This window comes from Mustelus asterias, unplaced genomic scaffold (assembly GCF_964213995.1).
Source record: "Mustelus asterias unplaced genomic scaffold, sMusAst1.hap1.1 HAP1_SCAFFOLD_3058, whole genome shotgun sequence".
Classification (NCBI taxonomy): domain Eukaryota; kingdom Metazoa; phylum Chordata; class Chondrichthyes; order Carcharhiniformes; family Triakidae; genus Mustelus; species Mustelus asterias.
Genome location: NW_027593003.1, coordinates 17,237 through 40,986, shown reverse-complemented (window position 1 = coordinate 40,986; position 23,750 = coordinate 17,237). Strand labels below are relative to the sequence as shown.

The following is a 23,750-nucleotide window of genomic DNA, read 5'->3' as shown; positions in this document are numbered from 1 at the left end:
TTGTGTCTCTCACCCATCACTTCCTCTCCCTCTCCCATCCTCACTCTCACACTCTCTCCCTCTCCCCGTCTGCCCTTTGCACCCCTCTCTCTCTCTCTCTCTGCCTTTTCCACTCTCCCTATCTCACTCTCTCTATCCTGTCTAATCTCTCTCTATCTGTCACACCATCAGTGGCGGTCACAGTGTGTACCCGGGAGGGCTGGGAGAGAGTGAGTGTCGAGACAGAGCGAGGGAATGAGACACGAGAGATAAGAGAGGGGATAGCGGGGGGCGCGGCGAGGGATGGGGGGATGAGGGACAAGGGGGCGAGGGACAAGGGGGCGAGGGACGGGGGGCGAGGGACGGGGGGGGCCGAGGGACAGGGGGGCGAGGGACGGGGGGGGGGGCAAGGGACGGGGGGGGGTGAGGGACGGGGGGGGGTGAGGGACGAGGGGGTGAGGGACGATGGGGTGAGGGACGTGGGGGTGAGGGACGGAGGGGGGTGAGGGAAGGGGGGTGAGGGACGGAGGGGGGCGAGGGACGCGGGGGTGAGGGACGGAGGGGGGTGAGGGACGGAGGGGGGTGAGGGACGAGGGGGTGAGGGACGGGGGGTGAGGGACGAGGGGGTGAGGGACGGGGGGGTGAGGGACGGAAGGGGGTGAGGGACGGGGGGGTGAGGGACAGGGGGGTGAGGGACGGGGGGGCGAGGGACGGGGGGGCCGAGGGACGGGGGGGCGATGGCCGGGGGGGTGAGGGACGGGGGGGCCGAGGGACGGGGGGGCCGAGGGACGGGGGGGCGAGGGACGGGGGGGCGAGGGACGGGGGGGCGAGGGACGGGGGGGGTGAGGGACGGGGGGGGTGAGGGACGGAGGGGGGTGAGGGACGGGGGGGTGAGGGACGGGGGGGCCGAGGGACGGGGAGGTGAGGGACGGGGGGGCCGTGGGACGGGGGGGCGAGGGACAGGGGGGCGAGGGACAGGGGGGTGAGGGACAGGGGGGTGAGGGACAGGGGGGTGAGGGACGGAGGGGGGTGAGGGACGTGGGGGTGACGGACGGAGGGGGGTGAGGGACGGAGGGGGGTGAGGGACGGGGGGTGAGGGACGGAGGGGGGTGAGGGACGTGGGGTGAGGGACGGAGGGGGGTGAGGGACGGGGGGGTGAGGGACGGAGGGGGGTGAGGGACAGGGAGACAGAGAGAGGCAGAGGGAGTGGAGGGGAGTTGGCACTGACAGGTTGTAATCTCCCTCTCACCATGCAGCAGCATGCTGGCGTTGGACACTCCCAGCTTATTGGAGGCGAGACATGTATAATTCCCATAGCTCTCCTGAGACACATTGAAAAACATCAACAGTGATCGCGTTCGATCCTTCTGGATTCGCAAACCTTCAATCCCAGCAGATAACCTGCCAAGAGAGAGGAGACAGAGTGTCATACATCACCCTGAAACCCCCCCACACTGTCCCCATCAAACACTCCCCCCACACTGTCCCCATCAAACACCACCCCCACACTGTCCCCATCAAACACTCCCCCCACACTGTCCCCATCAAACACTCCCCCCACACTGTCCCCATCAAACACTCCCCCCACACTGTCCCCATCAAACACTCCCCCCACACTGTCCCCATCAAACACTCCCCCCACACTGTCCCCATCAAACACTCCCCCCACACTGTCCCCATCAAACACTCCCCCCACACTGTCCCCATCAAACACTCCCCCCACACTGTCCCCATCAAACACTCCCTCCACACTGTCCCCATCAAACACTCCCCCCACACTGTCCCCATCAAACACTCCCCCCACACTGTCCCCATCAAACACTCCCCCCACACTGTCCCCGTCAAACACTCCCCCCACACTGTCCCCATCAAACACGCCCCCCACACTGTCCCCATCAAACACTCCCCCCACACTGTCCCCATCAAACACTCCCTCCACACTGTCCCCATCAAACACTCCCCCCACACTGTCCCCGTCAAACACTCCCCCCACACTGTCCCCATCAAACACTCCCCCCACACTGTCCCCATCAAACACTCCCCCCACACTGTCCCCATCAAACACTCCCCCCACACTGTCCCCATCAAACACTCCCTCCACACTGTCCCCATCAAACACTCCCCCCACACTGTCCCCATCAAACACTCCCCCCACACTGTCCCCATCAAACACTCCCCCCACACTGTCCCCATCAAACACTCCCCCCACACTGTCCCCATCAAACACTCCCCCCACACTGTCCCCATCAAACACTCCCCCCACACTGTCCCCATCAAACACTCCCCCCACACTGTCCCCATCAAACACTCCCCCCACACTGTCCCCATCAAACACTCCCTCCACACTGTCCCCATCAAACACTCCCCCCACACTGTCCCCATCAAACACTCCCCCCACACTGTCCCCATCAAACACTCCCCCCACACTGTCCCCGTCAAACACTCCCCCCACACTGTCCCCATCAAACACTCCCCCCACACTGTCCCCATCAAACACTCCCTCCACACTGTCCCCATCAAACACTCCCAGGACAGGTACAGCACGGGGTTAGATACAGAGTAAAGCTCCCTCTACACTGTCCCCATCAAACACTCCCAGGACAGGTACAGCACGGGGTTAGATACAGAGTAAAGCTCCCTCGACACTGTCCCCATCAAACACTCCCAGGACAGGTACAGCACGGGGTTAGATACAGAGTAAAGCTCCCTCTACACTGTCCCCCATCAAACACTCCCAGGACAGGTACAGCACGGGGTTAGATACAGAGTAAAGCTCCCTCTACACTGTCCCCCATCAAACACTCCCAGGACAGGTACAGCACGGGGTTAGATACAGAGTAAAGCTCCCTCTACACTGTCCCCATCAAACACTCCCAGGACAGGTACAGCACGTGGTTAGATACAGAGTAAAGCTCATCATAGAATCATAGAAACCCTACAGTGCAGAAGGAGGCCATTCGGCCCATCGAGTCTGCACCGACCACAATCCCACCCAGGCCCTACCCCCACATATTTACCCGCTAATCCCTCTAACTATGCATCTCGGGGACAATTTTTAACCTGACCAATCAACCTAACCCGCACATCTTTGGACTGTGGGAGGAAACCGGAGCACCCGGAGGAAACCCACGCAGACACGAGGAGAATGTGCAAACTCCACACAGACAGTGACCCGAGCCGGGAATCGAACCCGGGACCCTGGAGCTGTGAAGCAGCAGTGCTAACCACTGCGCTACCGTGCCGCCTCTCTACACTGTCCCCATCAAACACTCCCAGGACAGGTACAGCACGGGGTTAGATACAGAGTAAAGCTCTCTCTACACTCTCCCCATCAAACGCTCCCAGGACAGGTACAGCACAGGGTAAGATACAGAGAAAAGCTCAATCTACACGGTCCCCATCAAACACTCCCAGGACAGGTACAGCACGGGGTTCGATACAGAGTAAAGCTCTCTCTACACTGTCCCCATCAAACACTCCCAGGACAGGTACAGCACGGGGTTAGATACAAAGTAAAGTTCCCACTACACTGTCCCCATCAAACACTCCCAGGACAGGTACAGCACGGGGTTAGATACAGAGTAAAGCTCCCTCTACACTGTCCCCATCAAACACTCCCAGGACAGGTCCAGCACGGGGTTAGATATAGAGTAAAGCTCCCTCTACACTGTCCCTATCAAACACTCCCAGGACAGGTACAGCACGGGGTTAGATACAGAGTAAAGCTCCCTCTACACTGTCCCCATCAAACACTCCCAGGACAGGTACAGCACGGGGTTAGATACAGAGTAAAGCTCCCTCTACACTGTCCCGATCAAACACTCCCAGGACAGGTACAGCACGGGGTTAGATACAGAGTCAAGCTCCCTCTACACTGTCCCGATCAAACACTCCCAGGACAGGTACAGCACAGGGTTAGATACAGAGTAAAGCTCCCTCTACACTGTCCCCCATCAAACACTCCCAGGACAGGTACAGCACGGGGTTAGATACAGAGTAAAGCTCCCTTTACACTGTCCCCATCAAACACTCCCAGGACAGGTACAGCACGGGGTTAGATACAGAGTAAAGCTCCCTCTACACTGTCCCCATCAAACACTCCCAGGACAGGTACAGCACGGGGTTAGATACAGAGTAAAGCTCCCTCTACACTGTCCCCCATCAAACAGTCCCAGGACAGGTACAGCACGGGGTTAGATACAGAGTAAAGCTCCCTCTACACAGTCCCCCATCAAACACTCCCAGGACAGGTACAGCACGGGGTTAGATACAGAGTAAAGCTCCCTCTACACTGTCCCCATCAAACACTCCCAGGACAGGTACAGCACGGGGTTAGATACAGAGTAAAGCTCCCTCTACACTGTACCCAACAAACACTCCCAGGACAGATACAGCACGGGGTTAGATACAGAGTAAAGCTCCCTCTACACTGTCCCCCATCAAACACTCCCAGGACAGGTACAGCACGGGGTTAGATACAGAGTAAAGCTCCCTCTATACTGTCCCCCATCAAACACTCCCAGGACAGGTACAGCACGGGGTTAGATACAGAGTAAAGCTCCCTCTACACTGTCCCCCATCAAACAGTCCCAGGACAGGTACAGCACGGGGTTAGATACAGAGTAAAGCTCTCTCTACACTGTCCCCATCAAACACTCCCAGGACAGGTACAGCACGGGGTTAGATACAGAGTAAAGCTCCCTCTACACTGTCCCCATCAAACACTCCCAGGACAGGTACAGCACGGGGTTAGATACAGAGTAAAGCTCCCTCTACACTGTCCCCCATCAAACACTCCCAGGACAGGTACAGCACGGGGTTAGATACAGAGTAAAGCTCCCGCTCTGGGAGTGAGTGTCTCTCTCTCACCTTTTCTCCTCTTTGTACCACTGGAAGTCTGCGGCTGGGACTGAGTGGGCCTCACAGCGCAGCACAGCCGGCTGACCTTTCCTCACTGTAACATTCCTCACATCCTTAATAACAGGAGCGTCTGAGAGAGGGAGAGAGAGAGAGGTCACTCCGTCAGCAACACCAGCACAGAAACCTCAACCAGACCGCGAGGGGGAGAGGGGGAGGGGGAAGAGAGAGAGAGACAGAGTGAGAGAGAGAAACACAGAAAGAGAGACAGACAGAGAGAGACAGAGAGACAGAGAGAGAGAGACAGAGAGAGAGAGACAGAGAGACAGAGCGAGAGAGAGAGACAGAGAGAGACAGAGAGAGAGAGAGAGACAGAGAGAGAGAGAGAGAGAGACATAGAGGGAGAGACAGATAGACAGAGAGAGACAGAGAGAGAGACATAGAGGGAGAGAGAGAGAGACAGAGAGAGAGAGAGAGACAGAGAGAGAGAGAGAGAGACATAGACGGAGAGAGAGAGAGAGAGAGAGAGACATAGAGGGAGAGAGAGAGAGACGGAGAGAGAGAGTTACAGAGAGAGAGAGAGACAGAGACAGAGAGAGACAGAGTGAGGGAGAGAGAGAGAGACAGAGAGAGACAGAGAGAGACAGAGTGAGGGAGAGAGAGAGAGACAGAGAGAGACAGAGAGAGAGAGAGAGAGACAGAGAGACAGAGCGAGAGAGAGAGACAGAGAGAGACAGACAGAGAGAGACAGAGAGACAGAGCGAGAGAGAGAGAGAGACAGAGAGAGAGAGAGAGACATAGAGGGAGAGAGAGAAAGACAGAGACAGAGAGAGACAGAGTGAGGGAGAGAGAGAGAGACAGAGAGAGACAGAGAGAGAGAGACAGACAGAGAGAGACAGAGAGAGAGGCTTACGGGGGATGGGGGGCTGACGGGGGAGGGGGGGTGACGGGGAGGGGGGCTGACAGAGTGGGGGGGTGACGGGGGATTTTTGGGGCAGTGGGGGAGATCTCCTCTCTCTCTCCACCCCCGCCCCCCCAGCCTTATACTCACAGTTCACCGTGATCCGGACTTTCCTGCTGTCGGGAGTGGAGAGTCCGTTCGTGGTCACACACTCGTAATCACCAGCGTCCTGCCGCTTGATTTCCGTAATCTCCAAATACTCCCCATCATTGATCAGATAACTGTCTGTAACACACACAGAGTACACAGCTCAGTACACACTCAGCGACAGTGTATATAACTGTGTGTAACACACACAGAGTACACAGCTCAGTACACACTCAGCGACAGTGTATATAACTGTGTGTAAAACACACACAAAGTACACAGCTCGGTACACACTTAGTGACAGTGTATATAACTGTGTAACACACACAGAGTACACAGCTCAGTACACACTCAGCGACAGTGTATATAACTGTGTAACACACACAGAGTACACAGCTCAGTACACACTCAGCGACAGTGTATATAACTGTCTGTAACACACACACAGAGTACACAGCTCAGTACACACTCAGCGACAGTGTATATAACTGTCTGCAAAACACACACAGAGTACACAGCTCAGTACACACTCAGTGACAGTGTATATAACTGTGTGTAACACAGAGTACACAGCTCGGTACACACTCAGTGACAGTGTATATAACTGTGTGTAACACACACAGAGTACACAGCTCAGTACACACTCAGTGACAGTGTATATAACTGTGTGTAACACACACAGAGTACACAGCTCGGTACACACTCAGTGACAGTGTATATAACTGTCTGTAACACACACAGAGTACACAGCTCAGTACACGCTCAGTGACAGTGTATATAACTGTGTGTAACACACACAGAGTACACAGCTCGGTACACACTCAGTGACAGTGTATATAACTGTGTGTAACACACACAGAGTACACAGCTCGGTACACACTCAGTGACAGTGTATATAACTGGGTGTAACACACACAGAGTACACAGCTCAGTACACACTCAGTGACAGTGTATATAACTGTCTGTAACACACACAGAGTACACAGCTCAGTACACGCTCAGTGACAGTGTATATAACTGTGTGTAACACACACAGAGTACACAGCTCGGTACACACTCAGTGACAGTGTATATAACTGTGTGTAACACACACAGAGTACACAGCTCGGTACACACTCAGTGACAGTGTATATAACTGTGTGTAACACACACAGAGTACACAGCTCAGTACACACTCAGTGACAGTGTATATAACTGTGTGTAACACACACAGAGTACACAGCTCAGTACACACTCAGTGACAGTGTATATAACTGTCTGTAACACACACAGAGTACACAGCTCAGTACACACTCAGTGACAGTGTATATAACTGTGTGTAAAACACACACAGAGTACACAGCTTGGTACACACTCAGTGACAGTGTATATAACTGTCTGTAACACACACAGAGTACACAGCTCGGTACACACTCAGTGACAGTGTATATAACTGTGTGTAAAACACACACAGGGTACACAGCTCAGTACACACTCAGTGACAGTGTTTATAACTGTCTGTAACACACACAGAGTACACAGCTCAGTACACACTCAGCGACAGTGTATATAACTGTCTGTAACACACACAGAGTACACAGCTCAGTACACACTCAGTGACAGTGTATATAACTGTGTGTAAAACACACACAGAGTACACAGCTCAGTACACACTCAGTGACAGTGTATATAACTGTGTAAAACACACAGAGTACACAGCTCAGTACACACTCAGTGACAGTGTATATAACTGTCTGTAACACACACAGAGTACACAGCTCAGTACACACTCAGTGACAGTGTATATAACTGTGTAAAACACACAGAGTACACAGCTCAGTACACACTCAGTGACAGTGTATATAACTGTCTGCAAAACACACACAGAGTACACAGCTCAGTACACACTCAGTGACAGTGTACATAACTGTGTGTAAAACACACACAGAGTACACAGCTCGGTACACACTCAGTGACAGTGTATATAACTGTGTGTAAAACACACACAGAGTACACAGCTCTGTACACACTCAGTGACAGTGTACATAACTGTGTAAAACACACACAGAGTACACAGCTCGGTACACACTCAGTGACAGTGTATATAACTGTGTGTAAAACACACACAGAGTACACAGCTCAGTACACACTCAGTGACAGTGTATATAACTGTGTGTAACACACACAGAGTACACAGCTCGGTACACACTCAGTGACAGTGTATATAACTGTGTGTAGCACACACAGAGTACACAGCTCAGTACACACTCAGTGACAGTGTATATAACTGTCTGTAACACACACAGAGTACACAGCTCGGTACACACTCAGTGACAGTGTATATAACTGTGTGTAACACACACAGAGTACACAGCTCAGTACACACTCAGTGACAGTGTATATAACTGTGTGTAACACACACAGAGTACACAGCTCGGTACACACTCAGTGACAGTGTATATAACTGTGTGTAACACACACAGAGTACACAGCTCAGTACACACTCAGTGACAGTGTATATAACTGTGTGTAACACACACAGAGTACACAGCTCGGTACACACTCAGTGACAGTGTATATAACTGTGTGTAACACACACAGAGTACACAGCTCAGTACACACTCAGTGACAGTGTATATAACTGTCTGTAACACACACAGAGTACACAGCTCGGTACACACTCAGTGACAGTGTATATAACTGTGTGTAACACACACAGAGTACACAGCTCAGTACACACTCAGTGACAGTGTATATAACTGTCTGTAACACACACAGAGTACACAGCTCAGTACACACTCAGTGACAGTGTATATAACTGTCTGTAACACACACAGAGTACACAGCTCGGTACACACTCAGTGACAGTGTATATAACTGTGTGTAAAACACACACAGGGTACACAGCTCAGTACACACTCAGTGACAGTGTTTATAACTGTCTGTAACACACACAGAGTACGCAGCTCAGTACACACTCAGTGACAGTGTATATAACTGTCTGTAACACACACAGAGTACGCAGCTCAGTACACACTCAGCGACAGTGTATATAACTGTCTGTAACACACACAGAGTACACAGCTCAGTACACACTCAGTGACAGTGTATATAACTGTCTGTAACACACACAGAGTACACAGCTCAGTACACACTCAGTGACAGTGTATATAACTGTCTGTAACACACACAGAGTACACAGCTCGGTACACACTCAGTGACAGTGTATATAACTGTCTGTAACACACACAGAGTACACAGCTCAGTACACACTCAGTGACAGTGTATATAACTGTGTGTAAAACACACACAGAGTACACAGCTCAGTACACACTCAGTGACAGTGTATATAACTGTGTGTAAAACACACACAGAGTACACAGCTCAGTACACACTCAGTGACAGTGTATATAACTGTGCAAAACACACAGAGTACACAGCTCAGTACACACTCAGTGACAGTGTATATAACTGTCTGTAACACACACACAGAGTACACAGCTCAGTACACACTCAGTGACAGTGTATATAACTGTCTGTAACACACACACAGAGTACACAGCTCAGTACACACTCAGTGACAGTGTATATAACTGTGTGTAACACACACAGAGTACACAGCTCAGTACACACTCAGTGACAGTGTATATAACTGTGTGTAACACACACACAGAGTACACAGCTCAGTACACACTCAGTGACAGTGTATATAACTGTCTGCAAAACACACACAGAGTACACAGCTCAGTACACACTCAGTGACAGTGTATATAACTGTCTGTAACACACACAGAGTACACAGCTCAGTACACACTCAGTGACAGTGTATATAACTGTGTGTAACACACACAGAGTACACAGCTCAGTACACACTCAGTGACAGTGTATATAACTGTCTGTAACACACACAGAGTACACAGCTCAGTACACACTCAGTGACAGTGTATATAACTGTCTGTAACACACACAGAGTACACAGCTCGGTACACACTCAGTGACAGTGTTTATAACTGTCTGCAAAACACACACAGAGTACACAGCTCGGTACACACTCAGTGACAGTGTATATAACTGTGTGTAAAACACACACAGAGTACACAGCTCGGTACACACTCAGTGACAGTGTACATAACTGTGTAAAACACACACAGAGTACACAGCTCGGTACACACTCAGTGACAGTGTATATAACTGTGTGTAAAACACACACAGAGTACACAGCTCGGTACACACTCAGTGACAGTGTATATAACTGTGTGTAAAACACACACAGAGTACACAGCTCGGTACACACTCAGTGACAGTGTATATAACTGTGTGTAAAACACACACAGAGTACACAGCTCGGTACACACTCAGTGACAGTGTATATAACTGTGTGTAAAACACACACAGAGTACACAGCTCGGTACACACTCAGTGACAGTGTATATAACTGTGTGTAACACACACAGAGTACACAGCTCAGTACACACTCAGTGACAGTGTATATAACTGTCTGTAACACACACAGAGTACACAGCTCAGTACACACTCAGTGACAGTGTATATAACTGTCTGTAACACACACAGAGTACACAGCTCGGTACACACTCAGTGACAGTGTATATAACTGTGTGTAAAACACACACAGGGTACACAGCTCAGTACACACTCAGTGACAGTGTTTATAACTGTCTGTAACACACACAGAGTACGCAGCTCAGTACACACTCAGTGACAGTGTATATAACTGTCTGTAACACACACAGAGTACGCAGCTCAGTACACACTCAGCGACAGTGTATATAACTGTCTGTAACACACACAGAGTACACAGCTCAGTACACACTCAGTGACAGTGTATATAACTGTCTGTAACACACACAGAGTACACAGCTCAGTACACACTCAGTGACAGTGTATATAACTGTCTGTAACACACACAGAGTACACAGCTCGGTACACACTCAGTGACAGTGTATATAACTGTCTGTAACACACACAGAGTACACAGCTCAGTACACACTCAGTGACAGTGTACATAACTGTCTGTAACACACACAGAGTACACAGCTCAGTACACACTCAGTGACAGTGTATATAACTGTCTGTAACACACACACAGAGTACACAGCTCAGTACACACTCAGTGACAGTGTATATAACTGTGTGTAACACACACAGAGTACACAGCTCAGTACACACTCAGTGACAGTGTATATAACTGTGTGTAACACACACACAGAGTACACAGCTCAGTACACACTCAGTGACAGTGTATATAACTGTCTGCAAAACACACACAGAGTACACAGCTCAGTACACACTCAGTGACAGTGTATATAACTGTCTGTAACACACACAGAGTACACAGCTCAGTACACACTCAGTGACAGTGTATATAACTGTGTGTAACACACACAGAGTACACAGCTCAGTACACACTCAGTGACAGTGTATATAACTGTCTGTAACACACACAGAGTACACAGCTCAGTACACACTCAGTGACAGTGTATATAACTGTCTGTAACACACACAGAGTACACAGCTCGGTACACACTCAGTGACAGTGTTTATAACTGTCTGCAAAACACACACACAGAGTACACAGCTCGGTACACACTCAGTGACAGTGTATATAACTGTGTGTAAAACACACACAGAGTACACAGCTCGGTACACACTCAGTGACAGTGTACATAACTGTGTAAAACACACACAGAGTACACAGCTCGGTACACACTCAGTGACAGTGTATATAACTGTGTGTAAAACACACACAGAGTACACAGCTCGGTACACACTCAGTGACAGTGTATATAACTGTGTGTAAAACACACACAGAGTACACAGCTCGGTACACACTCAGTGACAGTGTATATAACTGTGTGTAAAACACACACAGAGTACACAGCTCGGTACACACTCAGTGACAGTGTATATAACTGTGTGTAAAACACACACAGAGTACACAGCTCGGTACACACTCAGTGACAGTGTACATAACTGTGTAAAACACACACAGAGTACACAGCTCGGTACACACTCAGTGACAGTGTATATAACTGTGTGTAAAACACACACAGAGTACACAGCTCGGTACACACTCAGTGACAGTGTATATAACTGTGTGTAAAACACACACAGAGTACACAGCTCGGTACACACTCAGTGACAGTGTATATAACTGTGTGTAAAACACACACAGAGTACACAGCTCAGTACACACTCAGTGACAGTGTATATAACTGTGTGTAACACACACACAGAGTACACAGCTCAGTACACACTCAGTGACAGTGTATATAACTGTCTGCAAAACACACACAGAGTACACAGCTCAGTACACACTCAGCGACAGCGTGCATAACTGTGTGTAAAACACACAGAGTACACAGCTCAGTACACACTCAGTGACAGTGTATATAACTGTGTGTAACACACACAGAGTACACAGCTCAGTACACACTCAGTGACAGTGTATATAACTGTGTGTAACACACACAGAGTACACAGCTCAGTACACACTCAGTGACAGTGTATATAACTGTGTGTAAAACACACACAGAGTACACAGCTCGGTACACACTCAGTGACAGTGTATATAACTGTGTGTAACACACACAGAGTACACAGCTCAGTACACACTCAGTGACAGTGTATATAACTGTGTGTAAAACACACACAGAGTACACAGCTCAGTACACACTCAGTGACAGTGTATATAACTGTGTGTAACACACACAGAGTACACAGCTCAGTACACACTCAGTGACAGTGTATATAACTGTCTGCAAAACACACACAGAGTACACAGCTCAGTACACACTCAGTGACAGTGTATATAACTGTGTGTAACACACACACAGAGTACACAGCTCAGTACACACTCAGTGACAGTGTATATAACTGTGTGTAAAACACACACAGAGTACACAGCTCAGTACACACTCAGTGACAGTGTATATAACTGTCTGTAACACACACAGAGTACACAGCTCGGTACACACTCAGTGACAGTGTATATAACTGTGTGTAAAACACACACAGGGTACACAGCTCAGTACACACTCAGTGACAGTGTTTCTAACTGTCTGTAACACACACAGAGTACACAGCTCAGTACACACTCAGTGACAGTGTATATAACTGTGTGTAACACACAGAGTACACAGCTCGGTACACACTCAGTGACAGTGTATATAACTGTGTGTAACACACACACAGAGTACACAGCTCAGTACACACTCAGTGACAGTGTATATAACTGTGTGTAAAACACACACAGAGTACACAGCTCGGTACACACTCAGTGACAGTGTATATAACTGTGTGTAAAACACACACAGGGTACACAGCTCAGTACACACTCAGTGACAGTGTTTATAACTGTCTGTAACACACACAGAGTACACAGCTCAGTACACACTCAGTGACAGTGTATATAACTGTCTGTAACACACACAGAGTACACAGCTCAGTACACACTCAGTGACAGTGTATATAACTGTCTGTAACACACACAGAGTACACAGCTCAGTACACACTCAGTGACAGTGTATATAACTGTGTGTAACACACACAGAGTACACAGCTCAGTACACACTCAGTGACAGTGTATATAACTGTGTGTAACACACACAGAGTACACAGCTCAGTACACACTCAGTGACAGTGTATATAACTGTGTGTAAAACACACACAGAGTACACAGCTCAGTACACACTCAGTGACAGTGTATATAACTGTCTGTAACACACAGAGTACACAGCTCAGTACACACTCAGTGACAGTGTATATAACTGTGTGTAAAACACACACAGAGTACACAGCTCAGTACACACTCAGTGACAGTGTATATAACTGTGTAAAACACACACAGAGTACACAGCTCAGTACACACTCAGTGACAGTGTATATAACTGTCTGTAACACACACAGAGTACACAGCTCAGTCCACACTCAGTGACAGTGTATATAACTGTGTGTAACACACACAGAGTACACAGCTCAGTACACACTCAGCGACAGTGTATATAACTGTCTGTAACACACACAGAGTACACAGCTCAGTACACACTCAGTGACAGTGTATATAACTGTGTGTAACACACACAGAGTACACAGCTCAGTACACACTCAGCGACAGTGTATATAACTGTCTGTAACACACACACAGAGTACACAGTTCAGTACACACTCAGTGACAGTGTATATAACTGTCTGTAACACACACAGAGTACACAGCTCAGTACACACTCAGCGACAGTGTATATAACTGTCTGTAACACACACACAGAGTACACAGCTCAGTACACACTCAGTGACAGTGTATATAACTGTGTGTAACACACACAGAGTACACAGCTCAGTACACACTCAGTGACAGTGTATATAACTGTCTGTAACACACACAGAGTACACAGCTCAGTACACACTCAGCGACAGTGTATATAACTGTCTGTAACACACACACAGAGTACACAGCTCAGTACACACTCAGTGACAGTGTATATAACTGTGTGTAACACACACAGAGTACACAGCTCAGTACACACTCAGTGACAGTGTATATAACTGTGTGTAAAACACACACAGAGTACACAGCTCAGTACACACTCAGTGACAGTGTATATAACTGTGTGTAAAACACACACAGAGTACACAGCTCGGTACACACTCAGTGACAGTGTACATAACTGTGTGTAAAACACACACAGAGTACACAGCTCGGTACACACTCAGTGACAGTGTATATAACTGTGTGTAAAACACACACAGAGTACACAGCTCAGTACACACTCAGTGACAGTGTATATAACTGTCTGTAACACACACAGAGTACACAGCTCGGTACACACTCAGTGACAGTGTATATAACTGTGTGTAAAACACACACAGGGTACACAGCTCAGTACACACTCAGTGACAGTGTTTCTAACTGTCTGTAACACACACAGAGTACACAGCTCAGTACACACTCAGTGACAGTGTATATAACTGTGTGTAACACACAGAGTACACAGCTCGGTACACACTCAGTGACAGTGTATATAACTGTGTGTAACACACACACAGAGTACACAGCTCAGTACACACTCAGTGACAGTGTATATAACTGTGTGTAAAACACACACAGAGTACACAGCTCGGTACACACTCAGTGACAGTGTATATAACTGTGTGTAAAACACACACAGGGTACACAGCTCAGTACACACTCAGTGACAGTGTTTATAACTGTCTGTAACACACACAGAGTACACAGCTCAGTACACACTCAGTGACAGTGTATATAACTGTCTGTAACACACACAGAGTACACAGCTCAGTACACACTCAGTGACAGTGTATATAACTGTCTGTAACACACACAGAGTACACAGCTCAGTACACACTCAGTGACAGTGTATATAACTGTGTGTAACACACACAGAGTACACAGCTCAGTACACACTCAGTGACAGTGTATATAACTGTGTGTAACACACACAGAGTACACAGCTCAGTACACACTCAGTGACAGTGTATATAACTGTGTGTAAAACACACACAGAGTACACAGCTCAGTACACACTCAGTGACAGTGTATATAACTGTCTGTAACACACAGAGTACACAGCTCAGTACACACTCAGTGACAGTGTATATAACTGTGTGTAAAACACACACAGAGTACACAGCTCAGTACACACTCAGTGACAGTGTATATAACTGTGTAAAACACACACAGAGTACACAGCTCAGTACACACTCAGTGACAGTGTATATAACTGTGTGTAACACACACAGAGTACACAGCTCAGTACACACTCAGTGACAGTGTATATAACTGTGTAAAACACACACAGAGTACACAGCTCAGTACACACTCAGTGACAGTGTATATAACTGTCTGTAACACACACAGAGTACACAGCTCAGTCCACACTCAGTGACAGTGTATATAACTGTGTGTAACACACACAGAGTACACAGCTCAGTACACACTCAGCGACAGTGTATATAACTGTCTGTAACACACACAGAGTACACAGCTCAGTACACACTCAGTGACAGTGTATATAACTGTGTGTAACACACACAGAGTACACAGCTCAGTACACACTCAGCGACAGTGTATATAACTGTCTGTAACACACACACAGAGTACACAGCTCAGTACACACTCAGTGACAGTGTATATAACTGTCTGTAACACACACAGAGTACACAGCTCAGTACACACTCAGCGACAGTGTATATAACTGTCTGTAACACACACACAGAGTACACAGCTCAGTACACACTCAGTGACAGTGTATATAACTGTGTGTAACACACACAGAGTACACAGCTCAGTACACACTCAGTGACAGTGTATATAACTGTCTGTAACACACACAGAGTACACAGCTCAGTACACACTCAGCGACAGTGTATATAACTGTCTGTAACACACACACAGAGTACACAGCTCAGTACACACTCAGTGACAGTGTATATAACTGTGTGTAACACACACAGAGTACACAGCTCAGTACACACTCAGTGACAGTGTATATAACTGTGTGTAAAACACACACAGAGTACACAGCTCAGTACACACTCAGTGACAGTGTATATAACTGTGTGTAAAACACACACAGAGTACACAGCTCAGTACACACTCAGTGACAGTGTACATAACTGTGTGTAAAACACACACAGAGTACACAGCTCGGTACACACTCAGTGACAGTGTATATAACTGTGTGTAAAACACACACAGAGTACACAGCTCGGTACACACTCAGTGACAGTGTACATAACTGTGTGTAAAACACACACAGAGTACACAGCTCAGTACACACTCAGTGACAGTGTACATAACTGTGTGTAAAACACACACAGAGTACACAGCTCGGTACACACTCAGTGACAGTGTATATAACTGTGTGTAAAACACACACAGAGTACACAGCTCAGTACACACTCAGCGACAGTGTACATAACTGTGTGTAAAACACACACAGAGTACACAGCTTGGTACACACTCAGTGACAGTGTACATAACTGTGTGTAAAACACACACAGAGTACACAGCTCGGTACACACTCAGTGACAGTGTATATAACTGTGTGTAAAACACACACAGAGTACACAGCTCGGTACACATTCAGTGACAGTGTACATAACTGTGTGTAAAACACACACAGAGTACACAGCTCAGTACACACTCAGTGACAGTGTATATAACTGTGTGTAACACACACAGAGTACACAGCTCAGTACACACTCAGCGACAGTGTATATAACTGTCTGTAACACACACACAGAGTACACAGCTCAGTACACACTCAGTGACAGTGTATATAACTGTGTGTAACACACACAGAGTACACAGCTCAGTACACACTCAGTGACAGTGTATATAACTGTGTGTAAAACACACACAGAGTACACAGCTCAGTACACACTCAGTGACAGTGTATATAACTGTGTGTAAAACACACACAGAGTACACAGCTCAGTACACACTCAGTGACAGTGTACATAACTGTGTGTAAAACACACACAGAGTACACAGCTCGGTACACACTCAGTGACAGTGTATATAACTGTGTGTAAAACACACACAGAGTACACAGCTCAGTACACACTCAGTGACAGTGTACATAACTGTGTGTAAAACACACACAGAGTACACAGCTCGGTACACACTCAGTGACAGTGTATATAACTGTGTGTAAAACACACACAGAGTACACAGCTCAGTACACACTCAGTGACAGTGTATATAACTGTGTGTAACACACACAGAGTACACAGCTCAGTACACACTCAGCGACAGTGTATATAACTGTCTGTAACACACACAGAGTACACAGCTCAGTACACACTCAGTGACAGTGTATATAACTGTGTGTAACACACACAGAGTACACAGCTCAGTACACACTCAGTGACAGTGTATATAACTGTCTGTAACACACACAGAGTACACAGCTCAGTACACACTCAGCGACAGTGTATATAACTATCTGTAACACACACAGAGTACACAGCTCGGTACACACTCAGTGACAGTGTATATAACTGTCTGCAAAACACACACAGAGTACACAGCTCAGTACACACTCAGTGACAGTGTATATAACTGTGTGTAAAACACACACAGAGTACACAGCTTGGTACACACTCAGTGACAGTGTATATAACTGTGTGTAAAACACACACAGAGTACACAGCTCAGTACACACTCAGTGACAGTGTACATAACTGTGTGTAAAACACACACAGAGTACACAGCTCGGTACACACTCAGTGACAGTGTATATAACTGTGTGTAAAACACACACAGAGTACACAGCTCGGTACACACTCAGTGACAGTGTACATAACTGTGTGTAAAACACACACAGAGTACACAGCTCGGTACACACTCAGTGACAGTGTATATAACTGTGTGTAAAACACACACAGAGTACACAGCTCGGTACACACTCAGCGACAGTGTGCATAACTGTGTGTAAAACACACAGAGTACACAGCTCAGTACACACTCAGTGACAGTGTATATAACTGTGTGTAACACACACAGAGTACACAGCTCAGTACACACTCAGCGACAGTGTATATAACTGTGTGTAAAACACACACAGAGTACACAGCTTGGTACACACTCAGTGACAGTGTACATAACTGTGTGTAAAACACACACAGAGTACACAGCTCGGTACACACTCAGTGACAGTGTATATAACTGTCTGCAAAACACACACAGAGTACACAGCTCAGTACACACTCAGTGACAGTGTATATAACTGTGTGTAAAACACACACAGAGTACACAGCTCGGTACACACTCAGCGACAGTGTGCATAACTGTGTGTAAAACACACAGAGTACACAGCTCAGTACACACTCAGTGACAGTGTATATAACTGTGTGTAACACACACAGAGTACACAGCTCAGTACACACTCAGTGACAGTGTATATAACTGTGTGTAAAACACACACAGAGTACACAGCTTGGTACACACTCAGTGACAGTGTACATAACTGTGTGTAAAACACACACAGAGTACACAGCTCGGTACACACTCAGTGACAGTGTATATAACTGTCTGTAACACACACAGAGTACACAGCTCAGTACACACTCAGTGACAGTGTATATAACTGTGTGTAACACACACAGAGTACACAGCTCAGTACACACTCAGTGACAGTGTATATAACTGTGTGTAAAACACACACAGAGTACACAGCTTGGTACACACTCAGTGACAGTGTACATAACTGTGTGTAAAACACACACAGAGTACACAGCTCAGTACACACTCAGTGACAGTGTATATAACTGTGTGTAACACACACAGAGTACACAGCTCAGTACACACTCAGTGACAGTGTATATAACTGTGTGTAAAACACACACAGAGTACACAGCTTGGTACACACTCAGTGACAGTGTACATAACTGTGTGTAAAACACACACAGAGTACACAGCTCGGTACACACTCAGTGACAGTGTATATAACTGTCTGTAACACACACAGAGTACACAGCTCAGTACACACTCAGTGACAGTGTATATAACTGTGTGTAACACACACAGAGTACACAGCTCGGTACACACTCAGTGACAGTGTATATAACTGTCTGCAAAACACACACAGAGTACACAGCTCAGTACACACTCAGTGACAGTGTATATAACTGTGTGTAACACACACAGAGTACACAGCTCAGTACACACTCAGTGACAGTGTATATAACTGTCTGCAAAACACACACAGAGTACACAGCTCAGTACACACTCAGTGACAGTGTATATAACTGTCTGTAACACACACAGAGTACACAGCTCAGTACACACTCAGTGACAGTGTATATAACTGTCTGCAAAACACACACAGAGTACACAGCTCAGTACACACTCAGTGACAGTGTATATAACTGTCTGTAACACACACAGAGTACACAGCTCGGTACACACTCAGTGACAGTGTATATAACTGTGTGTAACACCACAGAGTACACAGCTCAGTACACACTCAGTGACAGTGTATATAACTGTCTGTAACACACACAGAGTACACAGCTTGGTACACACTCAGTGACAGTGTATATAACTGTTTGTAACACACACACAGAGTACACAGCTCAGTACACACTCAGCGACAGTGTATATAACTGTCTGTAACACACACAGAGTACACAGCTCAGTACACACTCAGTGACAGTGTATATAACTGTGTGTAACACCACAGAGTACACAGCTCAGTACACACTCAGTGACAGTGTATATAACTGTCTGTAACACACACAGAGTACACAGCTTGGTACACACTCAGTGACAGTGTATATAACTGTTTGTAACACACACACAGAGTACACAGCTCGGTACACACTCAGTGACAGTGTATATAACTGTCTGTAACACACACAGAGTACACAGCTTGGTACACACTCAGTGACAGTGTATATAACTGTTTGTAACACACACACAGAGTACACAGCTCAGTACACACTCAGCGACAGTCTATATAACTGTGTGTAAAACACACACAGAGTACACAGCTCAGTACACACTCAGTGACAGTGTATATAACTGTCTGTAACACACACACAGAGTACACAGCTCAGTACACACTCAGCGACAGTGTATATAACTGTGTGTAACACACACAGAGTACACAGCTCAGTACACACTCAGTGACAGTGTATATAACTGTCTGTAACACACACACAGAGTACACAGCTCAGTACACACTCAGTGACAGTGTATATAACTGTGTGTAACACACACAGAGTACACAGCTCAGTACACACTCAGTGACAGTGTATATAACTGTGTGTAAAACACACACAGAGTACACAGCTCGGTACACACTCAGCGACAGTGTATATAACTGTGTGTAAAACACACACAGAGTACACAGCTCAGTACACACTCAGTGACAGTGTATATAACTGTGTGTAACACACACACAGAGTACACAGCTCGGTACACACTCAGTGACAGTGTATATAACTGTCTGTAACACACACAGAGTACACAGCTCAGTACACACTCAGTGACAGTGTATATAACTGTGTGTAACACACACACAGAGTACACAGCTCAGTACACACTCAGTGACAGTGTATATAACTGTCTGTAACACACACAGAGTACACAGCTCAGTACACACTCAGTGACAGTGTATATAACTGTGTGTAACACACACACAGAGTACACAGCTCAGTACACACTCAGTGACAGTGTATATAACTGTGTGTAACACACACACAGAGTACACAGCTCAGTACACACTCAGTGACAGTGTATATAACTGTGTGTAACACACACACAGAGTACACAGCTCAGTACACACTCAGTGACAGTGTATATAACTGTCTGTAACACACACACAGAGTACACAGCTCAGTACACACTCAGCGACAGTGTATATAACTGTCTGCAAAACACACACAGAGTACACAGCTCGGTACACACTCAGTGACAGTGTATATAACTGTGTGTAACACACACAGAGTACACAGCTCAGTACACACTCAGTGACAGTGTATATAACTGTGTGTAAAACACACACAGAGTACACAGCTTGGTACACACTCAGTGACAGTGTATATAACTGTGTGTAAAACACACACAGAGTACACAGCTTGGTACACACTCAGCGACAGTGTATATAACTGTCTGTAAAACACACACAGAGTACACAGCTCAGTACACACTCAGCGACAGTGTATATAACTGTGTGTAAAACACACACAGAGTACACAGCTTGGTACACACTCAGCGACAGTGTATATAACTGTCTGTAAAACACACACAGAGTACACAGCTCAGTACACACTCAGCGACAGTGTATATAACTGTCTGCAAAACACACACAGAGTACACAGCTCGGTACACACTCAGTGACAGTGTATATAACTGTGTGTAAAACACACACAGAGTACACAGCTCAGTACACACTCAGTGACAGTGTACATAACTGTGTGTAAAACACACACAGAGTACACAGCTCGGTACACACTCAGTGACAGTGTACATAACTGTGTGTAAAACACACACAGAGTACACAGCTCAGTACACACTCAGTGACAGTGTATATAACTGTGTGTAAAACACACACAGAGTACACAGCTCAGTACACACTCAGTGACAGTGTACATAACTGTGTGTAAAACACACACAGAGTACACAGCTCGGTACACACTCAGTGACAGTGTATATAACTGTGTGTAAAACACACACAGAGTACACAGCTCAGTACACACTCAGTGACAGTGTATATAACTGTGTGTAACACACACAGAGTACACAGCTCAGTACACACTCAGTGACAGTGTATATAACTGTGTGTAAAACACACACAGAGTACACAGCTTGGTACACACTCAGTGACAGTGTACATAACTGTGTGTAAAACACACACAGAGTACACAGCTCGGTACACACTCAGTGACAGTGTATATAACTGTCTGCAAAACACACACAGAGTACACAGCTCAGTACACACTCAGTGACAGTGTATATAACTGTGTGTAACACACACAGAGTACACAGCTCAGTACACACTCAGTGACAGTGTATATAACTGTGTGTAACACACACAGAGTACACAGCTCAGTACACACTCAGCAACAGTGTATATAACTGTGTGTAACACACACAGAGTACACAGCTCAGTACACACTCAGTGACAGTGTATATAACTGTGTGTAAAACACAGAGTACACAGCTCGGTACACACTCAGTGACAGTGTACATAACTGTGTGTAAAACACACACAGAGTACACAGCTCAGTACACACTCAGTGACAGTGTATATAACTGTGTGTAACACACACAGAGTACACAGCTCAGTACACACTCAGTGACAGTGTATATAACTGTGTGTAAAACACACACAGAGTACACAGCTCGGTACACACTCAGTGACAGTGTACATAACTGTGTGTAAAACACACACAGAGTACACAGCTCAGTACACACTCAGTGACAGTGTATATAACTGTGTGTAACACACACAGAGTACACAGCTCAGTACACACTCAGTGACAGTGTATATAACTGTGTGTAACACACACAGAGTACACAGCTCAGTACACACTCAGTGACAGTGTATATAACTGTGTGTAAAACACACACAGAGTACACAGCTCAGTACACACTCAGTGACAGTGTATATAACTGTGTGTAACACACACAGAGTACACAGCTCAGTACACACTCAGTGACAGTGTACATAACTGTGTGTAAAACACACACAGAGTACACAGCTCGGTACACACTCAGTGACAGTGTATATAACTGTCTGCAAAACACACACAGAGTACACAGCTCAGTACACACTCAGTGACAGTGTATATAACTGTGTGTAACACACACAGAGTACACAGCTCAGTACACACTCAGTGACAGTGTATATAACTGTGTGTAACACACACAGAGTACACAGCTCAGTACACACTCAGCAACAGTGTATATAACTGTGTGTAACACACACAGAGTACACAGCTCAGTACACACTCAGTGACAGTGTATATAACTGTGTGTAAAACACACACAGAGTACACAGCTCGGTACACACTCAGTGACAGTGTACATAACTGTGTGTAAAACACACACAGAGTACACAGCTCGGTACACACTCAGTGACAGTGTATATAACTGTGTGTAAAACACACACAGAGTACACAGCTCGGTACACATTCAGTGACAGTGTACATAACTGTGTGTAAAACACACACAGAGTACACAGCTCAGTACACACTCAGTGACAGTGTATATAACTGTGTGTAACACACACAGAGTACACAGCTCAGTACACACTCAGCGACAGTGTATATAACTGTCTGTAACACACACAGAGTACACAGCTCAGTACACACTCAGTGACAGTGTATATAACTGTCT

At 46.6% G+C, this 23,750-nt stretch overlaps 1 protein-coding gene across 1 annotated transcript in view; it reads right to left on the bottom strand.

Moving 5' to 3' along the window:
• Positions 1 to 1,228: 1,228 nt before the first annotated feature.
• Positions 1,229 to 23,750, bottom strand: part of LOC144490240 (igLON family member 5-like) — a gene marked incomplete at both ends in the record, with an annotated part of 38,749 nt that continues 16,227 nt past the window's right edge. Inside the window, 3 exons of the mRNA XM_078208032.1 lie at positions 1,229 to 1,380; positions 4,849 to 4,969; positions 5,888 to 6,022. Coding sequence (XP_078064158.1) covers positions 1,229 to 1,380; positions 4,849 to 4,969; positions 5,888 to 6,022 — 408 coding nt within the window. The remainder of the gene's footprint in view (positions 1,381 to 4,848; positions 4,970 to 5,887; positions 6,023 to 23,750) is intronic.